The 23,710-nt window shown below is 45.3% G+C and overlaps 1 protein-coding gene across 1 annotated transcript in view; it reads right to left on the bottom strand.

The window, feature by feature from the left end:
- LOC146200227 (uncharacterized) overlaps positions 1-23,710 on the bottom strand; it is a 134,598-nt gene that overhangs the window by 28,565 nt on the left and 82,323 nt on the right. The window contains exon 2 of the mRNA XM_084592894.1: positions 8,263-8,436. Coding sequence (XP_084449020.1) covers positions 8,263-8,436 — 174 coding nt within the window. The remainder of the gene's footprint in view (positions 1-8,262; positions 8,437-23,710) is intronic.

Genomic DNA, 23,710 nt, shown 5'->3' with positions numbered 1-23,710 from the left:
TACACATGGTAAATATAACCAGTAAACACCGATTTGTATTAGGGTTAAAAAAAAGAAAGACAGTAGGCCAATACCATAGCCTCCTTTATATACTCTGTGCCTGTCAACTCCGCGCTCCACGGCCGTCGCCACCGCTCCTCCTCCGTTGACAAGTTACGCCTCTGGCTGCCGAAAGATGGCGACAGCGACGTAGGGTCACCTTCGCCAGGCGAGTGCTGGGTGCACCGTGAGTGTGCCGGGTGAGCTGTGTTGCAAAGCGGTCCGTAAGCCACGCGCTGCTGCTGTCTCGCTGTTTCGTGGACTGTTCTGCTGTGTGCAATGTCATGCTTCTACTTTTCTCTGCCTTCGGGTGCTGCAGGAATACCGCATTGCACCAACTGGTAAGTGCCAGCTTTGCTTTGTCCTTCCGGCGATCGCTGCGTAGTATTCAGCTGCTTTGAGGCTTGTAAAAAATAGTGACAGCACCAATGTGTTTATTAAGCGTCAATACTGCAATAGTAATGTTAGATGCACACCTGTGCTTTCTGGACTGCAATGCTAATTGCTTCCCTGCCTAGCTCGTCTGCGTAGTGTGTTAGTGTGCTCCTGCTAAGCTTTTTTTTGCAGTATACGCTAATTACGAAAATTTGTGATAAAATAGAAACACAAGATTTACCTATTGTGAAGATGACTACTTTAAAGTGAGTTAAACCAAATCTTGCAAAGCCTATATTAGTTTCCCTTCTCGCACTCAACTGCATTAAGGCCTGTGAGAAATAATGACAGCACCAGAAGTGTGTTTATTACGCGTCAGTAAGGTAATAACAATATTAAATGTGCACGTGTATTTTCTGGACTGCGATGCGAACTTCCCCCCTGGTTAGCTCGTCAGCGTGGTATGTTACATGTGCTCCAGCGCAGTATTTTTGTTTCGCTAACTGCGCAATTCTGTGAAAAAATAAAAACACGAGCTTTGCCTATTGTGACGATTATTTCGGAGTGATCGAAACAGAAAGATGCAACGCGTATATTTGTATTTCCTTGTTTTTCTAGTTAAAAAAAAAAAAAAACGTTTGTACGACACGCTGAATCATTGAAAGTAACAGCTGATACCAAAATTGTTCTCTTTACAGATCTCAATGGCATACTGCGATGCAGTTGTTCCAATCATCTGTAAATCAAGCTGGCTTCTGAAGTGCTATCAGTGACAGCAGTCACCGTGAACTTTTTTCCCTACTTGTGGCAGCTATTCATCACACCACTTCTACATGGTACTCTTGAAGCACAATTGCTGTTGTGAAATGTGTAAATAAATGATGGTGCCCTTCTTCTTAAATTTTGTTAAATTTCAGCGTAGACTCGCATTGCAATTTTTCTATTACCATTGACTCTAACGGAGCAGTCATGCAGTTTTTCGAGCCATGTGCAATTTCTTGAAACTGCCTGACATAAAATGTCATATAGCGTTGGTGTTATTGCCTACCAAGTATCATGATCACTTGTTATGCTTAGTGGATGTCGGCCTTACAAGTAAATATGCTGAGTATGCACGACTCATGCTTAGGAACAGTTATCCCGCTAGCGAATAACAGCGCTCCCGCCCCGCGCCGACATTCGTACCTGTGCGACCCGTGCTGCTCTACCCCTACGTCAGCGGTGCCCTCAGCGAGGGGACCGCGCAACTTTACTCGACGGCGCCGCTGTATTGTTCGCGCGGCGCGTTGACAGGCACAGAGTATAAAGGAGGCTGTGCCAATACTAACCCTTTGCTCTCAGAATATCTAGTGGCACAAAAGCTGCAGACAGTATAGATGAGAGAATTAAAGTTACCAAAATATCAAAGTGCAATATTTATGCTTTATTTCTGGCCTCTTCAGTAATATGTATATAAAATGTTTTTCTTCAAACATCGGCACCAGTGAATTTCAGTTTTAACTACCTGAACATTCCTGACAGTACAAGACTACAATATTTTGCAAACAGCCACACCTAAAACAGCAAATAGTAATAGTTTATATTGACACCATTTGCTGATAGCACAGGATATAATAATTTTATGATGTGTCTGAGTGTCTGCCTGTCTTGAATAAAACTTGTTTGCAATGAGCGTTGAGGGAATTGAAAATCAAGGTGAGCAATACAGCATGATGACAGAAAAAGACCTATCGGAAAAGGTACTGGGCAAGTTGGCGCACACCTCTTCAATGCTATTAACTGCATGTTTAAAAGCAGTATTCTGTGCACTTGAGCAAAGTAGAGTTCTGGGCTAGTTGGCAAGACATGATTACTGGGAGGCTTCTCGCCCTGTGTGCCTCTCTTGTTCTTGTCTATTCCGCGCTAAGCCTCCCAGTAATCTGTGCATTTCACTGGGAAGAGCTAGAGATAAAAATTTACAGTTGACGTTTGGACCCCTTCGGATTTGTTCAAGAAGCTGCCCTGCTAAATGTCTCGGGAGGAGCTCTAGGACAGGGCTGAGGACTTAAACATGCAAAGCTTTTAATCGTGGGGCTACAATTTAACATGAAGAAAACTCAGTCATATGCACCCCGGCAAGGAAAGAGGAGTGCATAATAAGCAGCAGATTACTGAAAATTGTGAGAGCATTATGACTGCAGAGTTGAATCATGAAAGCGAAATAGCTAGGAGTATAAAAATATAGCAGGTGGCATTTAGCAAGTATGTTCACTTATCTGAGCAACTTAATATTCCATAAAGGGAAGGCAGGAAAGCATATAGTAGCTGTGGAATTATATGGTGTTTGGGCTTCGTATCCCAAAGCAAAAAGTGTGCGCCGACAGATGCCATAACGGAAGGTTCTGGATTAATTTGGATCACCTGAGGTTCTTCAAGGATGCACAGTGGGCTAAAATAGGGAAAACAATTCGATTCCCGTTTTCTTGCAATACCAAATCCAAAAACCTTCCTGAACAACATTAAATGTCTCGCATGGTTTCCTGCCTGTTTATTACTCAGAACAGCCTCGTTTTCATAACAAATTCCTTCAGAGCATGCATCCAATTGCATTTTTGCACAGAAAAGCTGTTTGGCCACGGTATTTTGATATGTTGCCTATAAAAAGCAATGCTTGTAAGGTGCCATTCTAAAAATGACAATTGCTGTGCGGAAAAGCAGCAAAATGACGAATCGGCTGTTCATGCAGAATGCACAAAAAATTTAAACCACACAGCCTGCTCACTAGCAAGAAGCGCAGCCAACGCTTTTGGAAAAAGGTCGCTACAAGCAGTACCGAAATAGCTACCAGTCATTTAAGCCTGCCTATGAATGCACAGCAAAAACTGCCTTCTTCACAGTGCACCTGTCTGAATAACCTTCCGCGATGCAATGCTTACATTGACTTAGGGCAGCATGGCCCAAAGTGCTTCAATATACCTCAAGGCTTCTCAAGGCACCATAGGTATTAGCATATGCTATGTAGTGGCCTGGTTCTGTGAGGTGGTTCATCATAGATAATACTTCATAGCAGGAGATGTGCAGACCAAATCAAAAACCAGCCTCAGCACAAAGAATAATAATGTGCCTTAAAGCTGTATGGCTTTGCAATAATTGAAGGAACCATAAAACAAAGACAATATTCTAATTGTAATCTCTTGAAAGATCCACAAGCAGTCACAGAGGTTGAAGCAGCAGTTGTACATACCTAGCCTAAACAGGTGCTAGGAGCACTTGTTAAAGAATTAACATGGCTTCCTGACCACTGACACTGTAGCCTCATCTGCAGCGTTCAAGACTATGCCGCAAAAACAGGGTTGCCGTATTAGGTCCATTTTGGCAATGAAGCGTACCCCACCATCTTCAAGGCGGTCCAATGGTCTTAGCAGTGCAGCTGGGCAGCACGCCTTCTTTGACTGCTTCAACCAGTCAGTGAGAGGTGTGTTAAAGGATTTTTACCTTGAGAGATCAAGGCTATGTGTGTTCCAAGGGGGCGAATTAGACACCAATCACATCAAATTAAAGCTGTCACAAACCTGTCGGCCCCCGCTCGTATTGGTGCACTTGCCAGAACCAACTAACAGGAGCCCGGGTAATTGATCGGTTTGTGAATTTTTTTTATGTGATCGGTGCGTAATTTAGTCCCGGGTAGACAATTCTGCTCCCTTACCCTTCTCATGCAGCTGACCAATGATATACCATTCAGTTTGCCTATGCTTACGTTCGCTATGCTCCTGAAGGCCATCATCTCCATCTTCCTCATTTCTAGCCTCGCTGTCACTGATGTCTGCAAAACCGAAGAACAAAATTTACATTACTGTTTAAAGGCCTCCCAAAGGGCTCAGCTTGCATAACTTACAACCTAAGGGTTGTAAGATGCCTTTCAAACCCCAATTGTCTCTCTTTCACAACTAGCAAGGTATGTTCCTAGCAAACTTACTCAACTTACTACACCATACCCTCCAAACATTCACTAGTCATGTCTTGCTTTGAAAATCACTCAATGACACCTTTCTGCACATTCCAAATTACCAGCAGTTAGTACGCTACTTTGTTAGTTTTCAAGTTTCAGCCCCATGAGTGTGACTGGCAAAAAACATAAACTTTCCTTTTTTAGACATTAGTTTTTCAACACTGTCTACATATCTTTGAAGTACATAAGCGTATTTTTCCAGTTCTCAGCTATGGGACCGAACCCCAGAGATTAACTGAATGCAGGGAATAAAACTGAGCACAGCAATGTGAGCTATTTGTTAAAAAAGAAAAAACGAAATTGACGGTAGTGACGTTAAGACAAAAACATATGACACTACGTTGCTGTGACACTACAGGGCCAAAATAAATTTTTAAGAGTATTTTATGATGAGCTGTGCTGCAGAATGTAATTGAATTGAACTTGATAGTGTCACAACGCTGTGGTGTACTTCAATACAAACATTCACATCATTTGGGAGAAAAGAAAATCATGACGGAGCAAGGTGCAGAGCACAAGTAGTACATTATTATTATTATTATTATTATTATTATTATTATTATTATTATTATTATTATTATTATTATTATTATTATTATTATTATTATTCCGGCGGTGACAATCATAAACCTTAATGTCATGGAAGTGTTCAGGTTGGTAACTTCCGTCTGTCAAGTAGTAGCATGGTAAAAAAAATTCAGTCGACCCCACAGCATGCGCCCTCCATTTGTCAAGCATTTTTACAAACATGCTTTGGGCACTCAACACACTGCCGCTACTAACGTAAATATTACAAATGCAAAAACGAACGACTGAACCCTGCGGTATCCAACCTGAACTTCGTCAAAACAACGCTGCGATGTGCGACTTCAGCACTACTGACATGCTACACGGCATCGAAATAAAACGAGCGTGAGAATACATGCGTCAAGAAGTATACTTGCCCAGCTGCGAGTTGTCCCCGTGGCCTCCGTCATCTTCGACGGACTCAACGCCGTATACTCGCGCTTGCACCATCGGCCTGTGGCTCAGGAGCGTACTCATGTTCCCATGCCATTTCCACGCAGACGGTACTGCGCCACTCCTCTCTTGCTCGAGACGCTCCTGTTGCGAAATTATAATGTGCTACTGCAACATCATATCATTCGGTAATGAGATAGCAATTCGATTGAGGAACTGTGTATACTCACGGCCGTGAATCTCTTTTTCAGCTTTTTCCACAGGTTTCTAAGTTGTTGCCACGTCCAAAAAAAATCCAAGGCTTGTCATTTCCGCTTCCAATTCTTTGAAGACGTTCTGGTTGCGCTGTCTTTTACTATCCAGAGCTTCGCTAACACTTCGTTGATAAGAGCGAGAAACGACTATTTCGTTATCAGACCAAGATGCGCGCGAACTCATAGCGTTCGCCATTTCGGATTGCCGATCACATGACCGGAAACTTTATCCCAGAGTTCCCCATAAATCGACCCCTGGCTCGACAGCGTCTACATGCTTCTAGACAAGCGGGTCAAGCGAGTTAACCTACCCCCTGCAGGCAAGTTAGCTCGACTCGCTTCGCCGCCTAATTTACTCGACCCGACCGCGTATATACATGAACCCGACAACTGTTGTTTTTTTCTCGACAGCCTTACTCGACCCGACTTTCTCGAGTCCATGTATACAGAGCTCATGGTTCACTAACCGGAGTGTATATAGCGCAACAAAAGTATAAAGTGGTACTGAGGCACCCAAGCGCGGCTGATGTGCCAGAATAATGCGACCTTGAATGATGCCAGCATTAGAGCTAACCCTGCAAGAAAATTTCAGTAGCAATGAGACGTCTGCAGAGCACGCTTGTAAGCGCCGTAGCGCTGGCGAGAAATACGGTGGTGTGCAGCAATCGTAGACACCGCCATTCTAGGCTCACCACACACTCCTGGATGCTGGTCGTTGCCGCTGATGTTCCTCTAGACCTGACACACTGAAATTCCGTTCATGCAACGCGAAGTCGCCTATTTGTCATATCTTTGCCCGACACCTGACTTTGACTGTAGTCGGACTCATGTAAAGAAGCCTGTGGCTTAGAAGTGCGACCAACTTGGCACGGCATACTCTTTAGCGGCGTGTTCGTGAACCAGAACGTCATGCGTTACTACTTCGCCATTCCTATGTTTCGATACTTGGGCTACTATGTATTTGTTCTTACTTTTCTACATAATTAAGCCACCAGTTACCGGATTTAACGCGACAGCATTTGACCCAGTTCACCGAAAACCCGGCTTCGGCGCCGGCGTTGTGAACGAAAAATCACGAACATGACCAGGTTGTAGCTGGCAGCTGCCATGACCGGGCATTTACTGGACGCCTGGCGTTACGTTCGACAGGAGCTACAAAGTCGGACCTTTCCTTTCATATGGGAGGGCGATATCAAAATCCTGCCAGTACCCTTCATTCACGTTAACCCTAGGCCACGCAGGTGCGTACATACAGCTTGGTTAAAGCGGGGCTTTATACGTGGGCTGGTAGCTTAGGCTACCGCGTCATACCCTCGTGTCCCCCATAATCTTTTTTCCCTGAAGCTTCTGGCTATTTCCATGGCGTTTCTCTTACGAGGGGAACGATCAGCAACCCCCGAATTGTAAGCTCACGGAGCCACCTCATCATCATCATCCTCAGCCTGACTATATCCACTGCACGCCGAAGGCCTCTCCCATATCTCTCCAATTAACCCGGTTCTGTGCTAGCTGCATGCACTTGACACCTGCGAACTTCTTGACCTCATCCGCCCACCTAACTTTCTGCCGCCCCCTGCTACGCTTTCCTTCCCTTGGAATCCAGTTTGTCACCCTAAGCGACCATCGGTTATCCTCTCTTCGCACTACATGTCCTGCCCATGTCCACTTCTTAATTTCCGCTAGACTGTCGGTAACGAGTTATTTATCTGACCCACTCTGCACGCTTCCTATCTCTTAATGTTACCCCTACCATTTTTCGTTCCCTAGCCTTGTCGGTTGTCCTCATCTTAACTAGAACCCTGTTGGTTAGCCTCCATGTTTCAGCCCCATAGGTTAGTACAGGTAAGATGCAACTGTTTTATACTTTCCTCTTGACCGATACCGGTACGCCTTCCAGCCTTCACAACATACCGCTCTGCGCGTGCGAAACCGCAGCGGACCACTGTCCGACTGCAGCGAACGTCAGAGAGAGAGAGAGAGATATTTTAATGGCAACAGGAGATGTCTGCCTGGTGGTAAGCCTAGCATGCTATCCACCATGCTAGTATGACGTCAGGTGCGTCGAAGATTGGAAGGAGCCGCTGTGGGGCATTTATTCCTCTTGGTTCATCATAGACTGAAAGCTGTACTGCTCCAGGTACAAACAGGGGACCGCTTGGTTCCGCCCGGGTGACCTTGAAACTGATCCAAGGTCAAACAGGTAAGCTGGTGCATGGGAACATCACTACTCGATCACTTGACCATTATTAATGAATGACCTTGACCTTAAAAAGGTGGCTGATTTTCAATAACGTCAAAGATCATGCATAAGTGCGCGAGGACGTCAACTGAAGAATCGGCATTAGCGAATCAAGCAAAATATTTATAGCCCGTCAAGCTTAGCTTAACCGCGTTTATCCGCTACAAAATTTAATTCTGATTGTGATGTCTGCGCAACAAAAGAAAGCGCTGTTAAGCCCACTGGCCTCTTAGAGTGAGAACGCACGTGGGCAGAAGCGACCTAGTCTTCCAGTTTCACCATTCTCTCCAAGGGGCTGGAATGCCCCTCGTAGGCACTCGGGGACAGCGCAGTGGTAGCGAGCGAAAATAACGAACAGACCCGCTGTATGGGGACAAGTACGTAATTCGAGGAGAGCAGTTTCGCACCAGGAAGACGGCGCAATCCTCTTCCGGCGAGGCCTTCCAACCATTCATGTGCTTCCAAAAGAGCTGGAACACGCCAGATTGTCGGTCGACCCAACAGAGCCTTTCGCCGAACGTTGCATCTTCGAGGTGGCAGAAGAGGAAATCACACAACTTTCCCGCGAACCGTGACGGCATCTGCAAGCATAAGAGAGGTGCACAAAGGTACATATCAGTAAAAATTACTGCTTCCACGACAAACCAAACACCGAATGGCGGCGCCACAGAAGAAAAGCGGAGGTTTCAAAGCCATGGAAAGCAAAATGAGGAAGGGTCGGTGTGGATGCACTCAGGTTAAAGTAGCTAAATATGGAGAGAACTAGATAAAGAAACGGTCCAAAGAAGTCCTAACTCATCCCTACTTTCTCGGGTGGGCGAAATAGTGAGCAGTACTCTTGTCCCCTTAAAGAGTTTCAGCATGGTACACGCCATGACCTCACTATCGTGGAACATTGGAGCAATAAACATCTTTTCACGCTGCTGGTCACCGGGAGCTAGGACCAAAGATTATGAGTACTGTTTTGTAGCGTGAAGCTGCACTACGCGGTTAGAGCCGAGTTTCATGCGATTGTGCGCCGTCCGTTATACGCATGCGCGAGAGCCGCGTGACGTCACGAGAGGCGCAGGTGCGTCGCCTCCTCGCCACATCTGGTGCGCGCTCCTCTCCGATGCGTGACCTTTAGCCGGAGCCATGTTTACGACTGTGGCGCCGCGCTCTACTGCGCATGCTTTACGCTACGTATATCCAGGCATAGCAGAGCTAAGCCACTACCAATGTTTTTCTGTTCTACCAAAAGTAATAGCGAGATATTTCAGATTTTAACACTGTAGCTTTAAAGGCCACGTTCCGCAAAAACTGCGTCGTCGTTGGCGTTATAAGCAAACAATCGCGGGCATGACTCTATAGGTGACATGGCCGGGTAGTGATCGCTCGGCGGGTTCTGTTACCTCAGGAGATAGATGTCAGGAGCTACTAACTCCAAATTTCTCATTTGAGAAAGCCGGGTTCAGGATCATTTGGCGATGAGTGAGACAGGACACGCTTCTAGACCATATAGGCACGTCCACAAGGCTTGGTGGAAGCGGGGCTTTAGATGTACCTATGTCGGGTGGTATTTCGGCTCAACGATAATGCATGTGAATGAGATAATAGAGGCACGAATTAAGGGATTAGTGATAAGGCGAGTAGCACCGAGCACTAAGTAACAATACAAAGCGGTATTTTACTACTGTATGCTGATTAGCATTTATGGGATAATAGAGGCTGACATGAAGAGATTGCTGATTAGGCGAGCAGCGAAGTGCATGTATGTGGAAGATCCACAAGGACCGCACAGATGGGAGCCAATAAATGCGTCGGGTAGTAGCCAATTAAAAGCTGCGCTTAAGAGCCCCCCCCCCTCCCCTCCTCCTCCTCCTTCATTTTAGTACTTGTCGATGGCTGGGGTTACAAGGAACTTATAGTTAAGGTTTGCTTTCATTTATGCTTTATAAATCGAAAAGTTACGATTGATCTCCAGTCCATGACCAGTGCATACCGCTTCAGGTGCTTTAAAACCAGCCCTAGCAGCGTTCCAAAGCACGCTTGCGCGGCAAGGAGCATAGCATGCCAGTGTGGCGTGCGAAGCCTCGTTTGTTAGGCCATTTTTCACTTTCTCTATCGCGCGTAACTTTTTTCTATCCACAGTAAGTACGACCAGGCGAATTCGGCAACAAAGCGCTGTCATTTAAAGGCCCACTGTCCACCCTCCGGTCGAAAATATTTTCTTCCCCGGTGACTGTGGGACTTCGCCCCTAGAACGCAAGGCCGCAAAATGTTTTTGAAAAGAGTAACTAATAACGCAGTTACAGCCACCGCAATCACCCGATTCTGTCATGCCTCTCTCCTTCCGTTCCCTCGCAAAGGTTTTTCACTCTCCTACCCGAGGTCGTCTAGCCTCCGCAATACAAATTCCCCTTCCTCCTCCGCGTTTGGCGGGAGGTGGGGCGTGGCTCTCCGCGAGCGCGAAAAAAAAAAAAAAAACGGTTGAGGGAGCGCGCGCCGCTGGATTCAGTCTGGCCGTGGCGAGGGAAAAGCGCGCTGCGAGCGGTAGACACCCATCCTTCTCCCGTCAGTCAGCGAGACGGATCAATGGACATCGTTCCCGATACGTACGTCATTATCGTGGCCCGTCGGGCCAGCGCAGGAAGCGGGGAGGCTGGCTTCCCAAAGGAGAGCATGAGAGAGCTTTGAATTGTATTTTCGATGCTTTGCGGCGCGCGTGTCACTGTAGCATTTTGCACAGACTATCTCCGGTACCTGATCGAAACACTGGGCTCCTTTGTTTAAAAGAGCCTTCCCTGGACAGTGGCCCTTTAAGGAAACGCGACACAGAGAGCGACATGCAAGATACCCTGGGTGTGGCGTAACTCTGAATATCCCCGAGTCATGACGACGCCTTTAGATGAATGGACTAATTGTTCATCACTTGGACGTCGCTTCGTGTGCAGTGTAAAGCGTACAACTCGAGTGACCACACCTTTGCTACATTGTTCACTTGTTTGTCTTTCAGTCGATTAGCATGACTTGTCAGAGTCTACTATAGAATAAATTATATTTTTTAGGTACTTGACTGTGCATTACAAGCATTTTTAGTGTGCAAGACATGCACTGAATGCGCTTTAGAATAACATTTAGGTTATTACATTTTGCGTAGTGCCGTACGCCAGGAAACCCCCCGTCCGCGAGACCGCTCGTAAGGCTTTAATCTAGGCCGTGGAAAATTCATAGGCTTAACTGACGCCATGACAAATGGGTCTGAGCCTCATTGTGGAAAACATAAGTGCCTTCTGACGCTGGCTTATTAACTCGGACTGCAATGTATAGATCGCTACAATCTGCATCTTTAGCGCGTAGCACACAGCCAAAACGGTCGGCACGTCACTGCAGTGGCTTCAGAGGCGTTAGCTACACAGGACAACGATAACGAAGCGGTGCTGTAGATCATGCGAAATCCTCCAGCATAATCATGTCACAGCTGTCAATGTGCCTGTAATCATCCTATCAACGGTAAAACGTTTGAGCGTGTCAAAACTCCGACAAATGGCGTTACCGCCCTATTAAAAATAAAAATGAATGATTTCGTTCGGCGTCACCACTGAGATGAGTAAATCGGCTTTACTGTGGAAACCTTTGACAACTACAAGCAAAATCGTTCATAAATGACTCGAGCTACTGAACCCGTCCTATTTGCGCAGTTTGAGCGTGAGCGCACGGTTTATTCAGGGAGTATTTTTATTTGAACGTATATCACGTCAAAAGTCATCTCTTGCTTCGTTTCCCCATGGCGCTAGACTATCCTTGCATCGCGAGAGTGACAGTGGTAAATACACTACAGTTTTGTGGCATCGCCAAAAAGGAAGAGAATAAAGTCGCCCAAAGTCACCTCATGCGAAGGCAGCCAACCGGAATGGAACAACAGCATCTCTGGCGGCAGCCTGTCGTGCAACATTCTCCGTGTGTTCGGCACGTTTGAGTGCCACTTAAATCGGCTGCGCATCTAACCTTGGCCGACTGCAAACTGCGGGTCACTGTCGACACTTGCGGGTGAAAAGGCGAAATTTTTTGGCCTTCGTCTCACGCTCCGCTCTTCATCAAAGCTTGGTCGCTTTCAGAGCCAAAACTCCTAATTGTCTAAATGAAATATTTTCCACATTATCTTTAACACATTCGAAAGGAAAGAGATAGAGTTGGCGCGAGAATCGCTGATCTTCATTAATAGGCCAGATGCCACACCTCTGCTGCAGTGTCTAGGATATACCGCCTAGTGTGCCGACCGAGGACTCCGAGGTGGCACCGAAAGCAACGACTTCCAGCGGCTGCCGCAAGGGGGCACTGCTGAGAGTGGCGGTCAGAAAAAAATATTCCTAAAAACACATCTACAGGAATAGATGGAATTCCGATCAAGCTGATTAATGAACTCGGTCCAAACACATCTACAGGAATAGATGGCATTCCGAAAAAGCTTATTAACGAACTCGGTCCAAAAAGTAAGGAAACGTTGTTAAAAGCTCTGGAAACAGTCATAACGAATAAGCAAATTCCGGACAGCTGGCGGCAGAGTAAAATGAATTTGATTTATAAAGGGAAGGGAGACAGGATGCACATAAAATCCTACAGGCCGATTACCGTAACATCTGTTATGTACAGGTTAGCCATGCAGCGGTGAAATTAAAGGTGCAAGCATCGGTTGAAAGTAGCAAGATACTCGGAGAACTTCAGAACGGCTTTAGAAATGGCAGGCGCTTAGATGATAGCCTGTTCGTGCTTACCTAATGCATCGAAATATCTAGAGTGGAAAATAGACCTTTGTATTTGGCCTTCCTGGACATAAACGGGGCGTACGACAACGTACGCAGGGAACTCCTGTGGAACATATTAAAAGAAGAAGGTATCGGTTATGAGATAATAGAGTTCCTACAGGAAATATACCGGGATAACAAAGTAGAAATTACGTGGGAAGGGATAAGAAGTACGGAGGATGTCAAAGTATGCAAAGGATTAAGACAAGGCTGTCCTCTACAACCGGTGCTGTTCATGCTTTATATGATAAACCTGGAACGGAGGATACACGACAGTAACCTAGGTTTTAACCTGTCATATAGATTAGGTGGAAAGGCGGTAGAGCAGCGCCTCCCCGGTTTGATGTATGCAGACGATATTGTGCTGCTAGCTGAGAGTCTGGAAGAATTGCAAACTCTAGTTAAGTATTGCGGAGACGAAGGGGACGCTCTAGGCTTCAGTTTCTGCGCAGTTAAGTCGGGTCTGATGATTTTCAACGGCTCAACTGATCAGGGTCTTAAAATACAAGGCCATGAAATACCTATAGTAGCAGAATATAAATATCTGGGGGTATGGGTAAACGAAGGATTGGCATATATTGGAAAGCATGAGCAATCACTTAAGGCCAAAGGGCGAAGGAATGCCGGGATAATGAAGCATAAGGCATTGTGGGGATACAATAGGTATGAGGCTTTGAGGGGTATTTGGAAAGGAATTATGGTTCCCGGACTTACTTTCGGAAATGCGGTTTTGTGCCTAAAATCAGAGGTACAGTCGACATTAGAAATAACTCAGAGATCCGTTGGACGATTAGCACTAGGTGCCCACGGCAAAACTACAAATGACGCGGTACAGGGAGATATGGCTGGGCATTTTTCGAAGTACGGGAAGCTCAGAGTAAAATATTATATGAGGAACGCCTGAGGAAATTGGACAGTAACAGATGGGCAGCTAAAGTATTTAAATACTTGTACTTAAAAAGCGTTGACTCACAATGGAGGAAAAGAACTAGGAAACTAACCAGTATGTATGCTAGTCACAAGGACGGAGAAATAAAGAGCATTAAACAACAGGTGAAAAACACAGAAGGTAAAAATTGGATAAATTCGATGGAAAAGAAACAGTGTGGAACTCTACCGAAATTTTAAAAAGCAGATCAGAAAGGAAGCTTTCTTCGATAACTCAAGAAGCAGTGCCCTACTTTTTGAAGCTAGATCAGGGTGCCAACACGCAGCTACGAAAAGAAATTTAACAATGAAGATGACACATGTGCAGTATGTGCAGTATGTGGTAAATCCACAGAAACAATGAACCATCTTATACTCGAATCGAATGGTACCCATTCGGATGTCGATGCAGGCGCAGTCACTCTTCCTGAGGCCCTGGGGTTTAGAGATACCAGTGGTCGGATGAATAAATCTGCTGTGGAAGCTATCAAAAAGCGATTGGAATATTGATGGCTTGAAATCAGAAAAGTGACGTAATGTTAGTAACGTAGAAATAAAAATTCAATTAATGGAATGATGGTATAGGTACCCGATCTAAAACGATATTCAAGACATGGGGAAAAAGCGAGCATGATAGCGCCTGCTACCACCCCATTTCAAAGGGGACGCTGCTATAGTCTGTCTGTCCGTCCGCCCATCCAGTGGAAGGGTTTTTCTAAAACGATATTCAAGACATGGGGAAAAAGCGAGCATGATAGCGCCTGCTACCACCCCATTTCAAAGGGGACGCTGCTATAGTCTGTCTGTCCGTCCGCCCATCCAGTGGAAGGGTTTTACCAAGACCGACTGAGGTAAGACCGGCATCGATAGCACGCCTCCAAAGCGCACCTTCAAGTTCATGGCTTTCGCTGCCGGGGGTATAAACACTACGGGCGGCCCGGCGCTATTGCAAACCTGCTAATAAAGAGGGCGTTTCTCATTACTTCAAAAGATGCGCCGCTATAGTTTAATTATCTACCCACGCTATAATGAACAAGAGCCTGTTCTGCGCATGCGCGGCGGGTAGCTCCAGTTCCGCCGCACAAAGCGGTATGCTGTGCTGTGCAAGGAAAACGTTATAACAGTAGACAAACTCTCGCAGAAATAAAAAAAAAAATGTTGAAAACATAAACTGCACCAAATTAAGGTTTTGTATTTTCGTTAGTTTGTTTATTTTAATTATGGTATGTAATGAGGAAGATACTGGCAGACGAACAGGTCAACTGAGCACCCTCAACGATGAGGAAGGTAACGAAAGTTTGCGTACGCGGTTCCATGGGACCACGATACCTGATGGTTTTGCTTTATTTGGTCTTGGTTTTAACAGCGACTTTAGGAAAGGGCGTGCATGCCATGAAGTCGGTCGAGGCGCTCTCAATTGAATCGCGAGTCGATCTGCATTGTACTACTAGGCAGGTCCTCAGGCTCAAGCCCAGTAAAAAAAATTCAGACTGCGGGTAAGGAATTGATAGACTTTGATTAAGCGAATGCATTTAACAGCCACTTTACACATATAACTGGTAATTTCGTCAATTCAAGTACTCTTCATACTCGAAACCAGAAATTTCTGTCCTTAACGCCAATATCCAAAAGCAAAAGTACCGACGCAGACGGCATTGCAATAAAACCAATCAAGCACGTTATAAAAGACGATATACTTAATTCTCTCTCTCTCTCTCTCTCTCTCTCTATTTATCTATCTATCTATATATACACACGTGGAGGCTAACCAAGAGGGTTCTGCTTAGGTTGAGGGCAACGCAGAGGGCTATGGATCGAAACATAGTAGGGGTAACATTAAGAGATAGGAAGCGTGCAGAGTGGGTCAGAGAAATCACTCAAGTTACAGACATTCTAGTGGAAATCAAGAAGAAATGGGCATGGGCAGGACATGCAGTGCGAGGAGAGGATAACCGATGGTCGCTTAGGGTAACAAACTAGATTCGAAGGGAAGGAAAGCGTAGCAGGGGGCGGCAGAAAGTTATGTGGGCGGATGAGGTTAAGAAGTTCGCAGGGGTAAAGTGGATGCAGCTAGCACAGAACTGGGTTAATTGGAGAAATCTGGGAGAGGCCTTCGCCCTGTAGTGGGCAGAGGTGGGCAAATGCCCTCATTTCGGCCTTTCCTCCCTCGCCCTCAATTTCCAATCGGCAGCCCTCCCTCACCCTCCCCCCTCACTTAAAAAATATTATTCGCCCTCCTTCGCCCTCATCCTCACTTAAAAAATATTGGTGGTCCTCACTCACCCTCACCCTCATCTCATTTGCCCTCCCTCACCCTCAACCTCATGCCCAGCAGTTTGAATATTTTAGATATTTTTCATTACTTTCGATCTATGACAACGTTACAGCGAGTCCAAGTAGGCGCAACCTATTCTTTTCGGCATCTGTTTTCGGCAGTGTCAAGCCGCGTTGATCATTTAGCAATCCGAATTCCTCGAAGCTAACAGTGGACTTAAATTAATGACAGGGCTGCATTCATGCTGTAGCGTATCACTGGCAAGAGCCATCTGGTACTTGTTCCGACAGTTGCTGAGAATAAGATATGCACTGCACATTGAAACCAGAGACTGTGAAAAGTGCAAAGAACAATTCTGCCAGTGCCCTAAGCATACCAATCAAAGTCGAAACTTCGAGGAGAAAGGAAAATAACCACTGTCATAGTTACCAGGCAAACCTGCCCACCGGTTTACATGCCATGTATTTGAAGGAGATAGAGTGATGAAATACGTTTACACAGCGCGTGAGGAAGGAGGAGGTTCTAACTTCTAACCAGCCGCAGACGGAAGGCATGAGGCATATACGGCATATCAGACAACAGAACAATGTAATCTAATTCAAGTAACAGAAAAACGCTGTCACACAGAAGCGTAAATTTCGAGGGAGTCTGGGGATCATGACCCTCCATCGCTTCGCAGAGGGGGTTGGAATGGGGGGACATAGCATGCGAGCCCGGGGCCGTGCGCGACAATTTCCGACATGTACATGTAGTGTCATTTGGGAAACGCCACGTAAAAATGCGTTTGTTAGGACACGGTGCCGTAAATGCCACAAACGATGTGCCCCGATCGCATCCCGCCTTCCTCCAAGAACAAGCCAAAGACGCAAAGTGAAACACGTAACTCTGTTGCGCTTCTGGTTTTCACGAACGCCGCCTCAGTGTTGCGTGAAATCGTTTCTTTTTTTTTTTTTTTTTTTCAATTTCTATTAAAGTTATACGAGAATAGGACGAGACAGCGCCTAACTAGAGCAGTACGATGTGCAAAGTGAACAGGCCAGAATTTTATGTATAAGGTTTGATTATGCTTCCTGAATAGTGTGCTTAAATCTAGGATCACTTATTAAAAAAGCAGTGCTTACAGAACGGGAACAGAAGAGCAACACATATGCGCCAACTAGCCGAAATCAGCACTCTGCATTAATTCGCCTAAGTTCACATCTCCATAGCTGATCTGCTTCATTCCGGACAAACCCGCATATGCAAAAGCCGGAAAACGGATTGTCTGCACTGTGAAGGCAAGAGTGGCAAAAAATGAAACTCACCCGGAACCTGCATGACGTCCTACACACCTTTCACTTGGACCGCGCATTTCCCAATAATATCCGAGGACACTGCCACAATGGAAACTTATTCGCGCACATAGTACACGGACGTCCTTGAGCATATAGAATTTGCAACAGCGCAAAGAAGTGTTGTTTCAACAAGCGTCACCAACTTGAGTGGTCCGATCGAAAGGACACAGCAACACAAACTGAAGGGCTTCCCCAGCCATTCCTGCCGTTCGCTGTTTCTTTTCTCTTTTGGGGAGGAGGGGGGGAACTGAGCTAAAGGAAGACCCTTTCTTTGGACAGAGAGCGGGAAAGGAATGCACGGTGGTCGACGCGTGTTTATCCTTCCGGTGCCTCAGGGAGATCTGATAAGACCAGCCACAGCCGCCTTTTGAGCCCAGCCGTGGACCAGCGTGCGTGGTCTGCCCACTGCTCGGATATTTTTTTCTTCTTTTTTTAACATCTTTCCTAATGACAGCTGCCCTCGCTATGGGGGGAGGAGGAGGGGGGGGGGGGGCGTCAAGCGCCTGTCGTCGGCGCATTGCCACAGGGTGCAAAGCTAGGCGCACACTGTTTTGTGCGTTATCTGTCGCCCTCTCAAGTGGTCTTCAAACGAAGCGCCGCTAACCAAAGCTCTCGGGTGTGCAAGCTGAGGTGCACCCCGGTTAACAACGTTCCGGCTTACAGCCTTGTAGAACACTGTAGCCCGCTGAATGGAACATCTTCCCGCGGCCTAGTACGAGTAGTGGCGTTCGTTGCTTCGTTTTTAGTTTGCAACACACAGATGGTGTATGCGTGTGTTTGGCACGAGACCGAAAAATTAGCAGGCATCTCGCTGATCATTCCACTGCTTCACACGAGAAGCGACCAACAGCTTGCACAACAACATGGAAAATCCGCGGAAGAGAGGAGGCCTCTTTCCTTCCACAGAAATGACTAAGCACAATCAGGTGCACAAAAATCAGGGCTGTCATAGTTTCAACTTGCCAGCTTGAGATCCTAGGACATACCATTACTACGCGGAATCGGGCTTACCTTTATCTCAGCTGTCTGGTTTATTAATATTGAGTCGGTCCTAGAGTGAATGTGGGGCGCTTAAGCTGGGAGGTAGTGTTGAGCGTTCGAGAGCAGGTATCACGCAAACCCTCGAAGCCTTCTTCCCTGAAGTCTTCCTCTTCTTCAGACGTGGTAGACGTTTTAACAGTATGCGAGACAGGTGCTCTCTGGTGCGACTTTAGCCTTAGCGGCATGTATCCGAGCTGGTCATCTTTATGTTAAGAAAATGTGGGGACACTTATTAAAACGTTCTCATATATTCCAAAGCTTTGGCGTTGAGGCAATGGGTCTTACTCGAAGTCTAAGCGTCCTGGAGGGCTGGACTTCGACGTCACCCTCCCATCTCATAGGTGAAAAGCACTCAGTGCGGACCTCTATTACCAAATGTGAATTGATATTTTGTAGCTTTTCTCGAATCTAAAACCCTGCTTTACGTCAGTTAAAAATTCCAGTTTAGCGGTAGCCTTATTCTGCAGCATTGAGCCTACATCACTTTTTCGCTTTATATCGTGACGTACCAAGCACAGTAAACCATGCTTCGAATAAGAAGTTGTTGAAAGCCGACATAAACGTGGTCCGCCCCTAGAGTGAAGCTGATCTTGGCAAATTAAGTAATGGCAAAATAAGAACACTGGCCCGTTGCCGTACGTGCGATTAAGTTATCGGATAAGGCGACGGAGGTTTCAATTGCTAACACAAGTGGTGAATTCCATCTTAATGTAGTATGCTTCGTATACTTTTCTGCTTGTTTCGAACGCAAACTTCTTCATGATTGTCGTTTCGCAGAATCGACGCGCACGTTTTTGGATCAGAACCATGACACTGACGACATAGACGGCCAGTTCCCCACCACCCCGCCAGTGCGTCTACTCCTGCGTGGAGCTCTGAAGTGCGACGTTTCTGCAACATCCAATTCGTTCTGTGTAGCTTCTGACACGGGAGATCGGTATATGGTAAATGACGGCACTATCCCTCGGCACGAACCTGCCTAAGTGTTTGATACTGCATCCTTAGCTGCTTGTGCTTTCCTTGCACCATATTGCACAAGCTAGTCAGTTTTTCGGGTACAGTAATGACTACCAATACGTCACCTTTCTGAGCCACATTTTTTACGCGGTGGAAAATTTGATAGTTATATAGAATGACAACGGATCTTGTACCTTGCGCTTCTTCAGCGCAGCGGTGCTGCTCTACATCCCTAGCATTCCTGGCAAGGTCCTCTAAAACAAAGGTGACAACCTCAGAGGCAAATCCTGCACTGGACAGTGTTTGCAGCCAGACATTCACGCTATATGTGTCATTTAATGTAGGCAGGATTTGTCAAGAGCGGCATGCAGGTAGTTTTTAGCAATGCTCTTCTTAGGAACCTTTGAATGAGCTAACTGGTGGCTTCAAAGTACCTCCTTTTTTTATAGCGAGGCTGATACCTCCAGCATGCTTTGATTTTGCGAACAGCAACACATGTATCTAAGAACTGCAAGCACCCTTGCGCACCCAACCCGAAAGCACATTCGGCAATGAATTAAACCCGGTACAGTATTGTCAAACCTCCCTCATGCGTGAGTCTAAGACAGCATTCGGCCTTAAGATCGTCGGGCATTCCCATGCATTAAACTTGTTGTGAATACAGAACAGATGCTAAAATCAAAGAATATTAAAGAACCTTACTCCGGTGCAGGACTTCAACAGGTTAACACGAAATGTGAACACTCTATAGACTGGATACTGGAAATGAAACAACTCTTTCGCGAAATGGTGCTCAATGCTCACACGCTGCAGTTATTACTTTCAAATCGATGCTATGTTAACACCCATCTCAAGAAAACTGTCTTAGGAAAATAGAAAAAGTAAAACTTAATGCTATGGAAATTGCAGAAAAAACAATGCGCTGTAATTACGACCCGCACATATTAATGCCCGATTTGACAATTTTGCTAATTCACAACAGAGAAAAATGATAACATAAATAAGAAAATACTTCTTGTTTCTACAAACACATGACAAAGATTGCAACGGATATTGAACTGCGGTTTATTTTATTGCAGCTATTATCAGTACAAATTCAATGCTGTTTGTTTATTTCCGTTGGTTTTGTTGCAAATTGTAATTTACACAACTTATGAAAGTTTTATGTAAAACCTTGCTAACCAAACAGTCAAGTAACACTGTCAAGACAAATTTCGCATGCGTCGGCTACTCATGCAAGCTATCTGGACGAGAAAAAAAACAAACATGTGGCAGGGTCCTAGCAGATAAGATCACCCCACCTCGGTCTTTTGTGTTCAACTTTCTCTACGCGTCCCCTCTACTTTAGACGCGCTTTTTTTTTCTGGTCATGTTTTTTCCTAAATGGCAAAGAAACGTTAGCAGTTAGAAACGGGGGTCCTGTAAACTTTGCCAGTCCTGTCGTGTTCTGTGAGGCTGGAAAGAGCGACATCGTTCTCGGTGACTTCCTGCAGCTTCCTAGGGTCGTTTTTAGACTTTTCTTTACCACGAGCGCCGGGGCGATTTTGTGGCTTTCGTTCCTGCTTCTTCTATAGCTGCAGCGCCTGTGTCCCGTTCCATTACATCTGTTTTATATACAACACATGTCCAGTGGAGGAGAAAACGTGTTGTCACCCATGCCTTTCGGGTGGCCGCGTGTTTTTTCTTACTGCAGAAACTACACCTTTCGTGGAGCATTTGCCCTTGCCCCTCAAACTCTTTATCTTTCCCTCCCTCACCCTCCCCTCACCGCCTCTGCCCTCCCTCACCCTCGTCCTCACGAATTTTTCAGCGCCGATCCTCCCTCGCCCTCACCTCACCGAGTCAGATCCTCACGAGGTGAGGGTGAGGACGTCCTCATGAGGGTTCACCCTCGTGAGGATGCCCATGTCTGGTAGTGGGTATAGTCAGGCTGATGATATATATATATATATATTGAAATGTGGATTTAATAGATGGTTTGAACGTCTAGCGCTGGCAGTAATACGGGCACAGCGGGATCGGAATACCAGCCTCAGCGCGAGAGAGATGGGCGCCGGAGACCAGCGATGGTGGTGATGGTGATGCCGCAGGGTTGTTTCTTCTTCGTCTTCTTTACAATATATATATATATATATATATATATATATATATATATATATATATATATATATATATATATAAAAGTAGCAGGTGGGACAGCGGCCGATGTAGCTCAGTTGGAAGAGCACCGGACGCGATAATCGGAGGTCGTGGGTTCGGTTCCCACCATCGGCACGTTTGTTTTTCCTTCTACTTTGTGTTTATGTTTCCCCTAAACAAATTACATCACTAGTTTATGTGATTACCGAAGTAAAAAGTAAAAAAAAAAAGACAAAATACAATCCCCAATGTTTGCCATGGCCTCTCCGACTGTTGGCTTCTTTCCTTCATATATATATATATATATATATATATATATATATATATATATATATATATATATATATATATATATATATATATATATATATATATATAAATTTGCTTATCTTAAGGAATCTAGCCAAAGTGAGTGTACTACACAAGAAAGGAAGTAAAAATGATGATTTCACGAACCAATATTTCCCGTTTTTTTTTTTTTTCGAAAGGATTTGAAAAAATGATTCTTACAAGAATAACGAATTTTACTGAGCAATGCAATATTCTGCACGACACGCAGTATAGTTTCAGAAGACATAGATTAACAGAAATAGCAGTGCTGGAGCAAGAAGAATTGATTTTACAATTTCTCAAGAATAAACAAATACCCCTTGGAATATACGTCGATTTCACAAAAGCTTTTGATTATTTAAATCACTCTATCTAGTAAAAGAGAAAAAAAAAAATACGAAATTCACGGTTGCCATAGAACTGCGTTATCGTTTTTGACATCATACCTAAATGATCGCAATCAGTACGTGTATTGATATGGCCCCTCATCCAATATATTACCCATTTCAGCAGGCGTGCCTCAAGGCAGTATTCTAGGCCCATTTGTTTCATCATCATCATCATCATCATCAGCCTGATTATACCCACTGCAGGGCGAAGGCCTCTCCCATATTTCTCCACCTAACCCGGTTCTGTGCTAGCTGCATCCACTTGACCCCTGCGAACTTCTTAATCTCATCCGCCCACCTAACTTTCTGCCGCCCCCTGCTACGCTTTCCTTCCCTTGGAATCCAGTTTGTTACCCTCAGGGACCATCGGTTATCCTCTTTTCGCCCTACATGTCCTGCCCATGTCCATTTCTTCTTCTTAATTTCCACTAGAATTTCAGTAACTTGAGTTATTTCTCTGACCCACTCTGCACGCTTTCTATCTCTTAATGTTACCCTTACCATTTTTCGTTCCATAGCCCTCTGGGTTGTCCTCAACTTAAGTAGAACTCTCTTGGTTAGCCTCCACGTTTCAGCCCCATAGGTGAGTACAGGCAAGATGCAACTGTTGTATACTTTCCTCTTGAGCGATACCGGTAAGCTGCTAGTCATAATCTGCGAGTGCTTGCCAAATGCGCACCATCCCAATCTCATTCTTCTTGTTATTTCCTTTTCATGGTCCGGATCTGCGGTTACTACCTGTCCTAGGTAGACATATTCGCCTACTACTTCCAGTATTTCGCTACCTAATGTACACTGCTGTTCCTTCCCGAGGCTGTTGAACATTACCTTAGTCTTCTGCACATTGATTTTCAAGCCTACCTTTCTACTTTTTCTGTCTAGGTCATCAATCATTATTTGCAGTTCATCCCCCGAGTTGCTTAGCAAGGCAATGTCATCAGCAAATCGCAGATTACTGAGGTATTCTCCATCTACCCTTATCCCTAACTGCTCCCATTCCAAGTCTCTGAATACTTCCTCTAAACAAGCTGTGAATAGTACTGGGGAGATTGTGTCTCCTTGCCTAACACCTTTCTTTATGGGAATTTTGTTACTTTCTTTATGCAGAACTATGGTTGCTGTGCAGCCACTATATATATCTTCCAGCACTTTCACGTACGGCTCGTCTACCCCCTGATTTCGCAATGCCTGCATCACCGCCGAGGTTTCAACTGAGTCAAATGCTTTTTCGTAATCAATGAATGCTATGTATAAGGGCTGGTTATATTCCGAGCATTTTTCTATCACCTGGTTGATGGTATGGATATGATCGATAGTAGAGTACCGTTTCCGAAACCCTGCTTGATCCTTTGATTGATTGCAGTCTAAGGTTGTTCTGATTCTATTAGCGATTACCTTAGTAAATACCTTATACGTAACAGACAGTAAGCTGATTGGTCTGTAATTTTTAAGGTCCTTAGAGTCCCCTTTCTTGTGAATGAGGATAATGTTTGCATTCTTCCATGGTTCCGGTACCGTCGATGACACCAGGCACTGCGTATACAGGGTGGCCAGTTTTTCTAGCACGATATCCCCCCCGTCCTTCAGCAAATCTGTAGTTATCTGATCCTCTCCAGCTGATTTCCCCCTTTTCATAGTTTCTAATGCTTTCTTGACCTCGTCTTTCGTCACTGGTGGAA

Source organism: Amblyomma maculatum, chromosome 2 (genome assembly GCF_055883805.1).
Source record: "Amblyomma maculatum isolate TAMU_Amacu chromosome 2, ASM5588380v1, whole genome shotgun sequence".
NCBI lineage: Eukaryota > Metazoa > Arthropoda > Arachnida > Ixodida > Ixodidae > Amblyomma > Amblyomma maculatum.
This window is presented reverse-complemented; position numbering and strand designations above follow the sequence as displayed.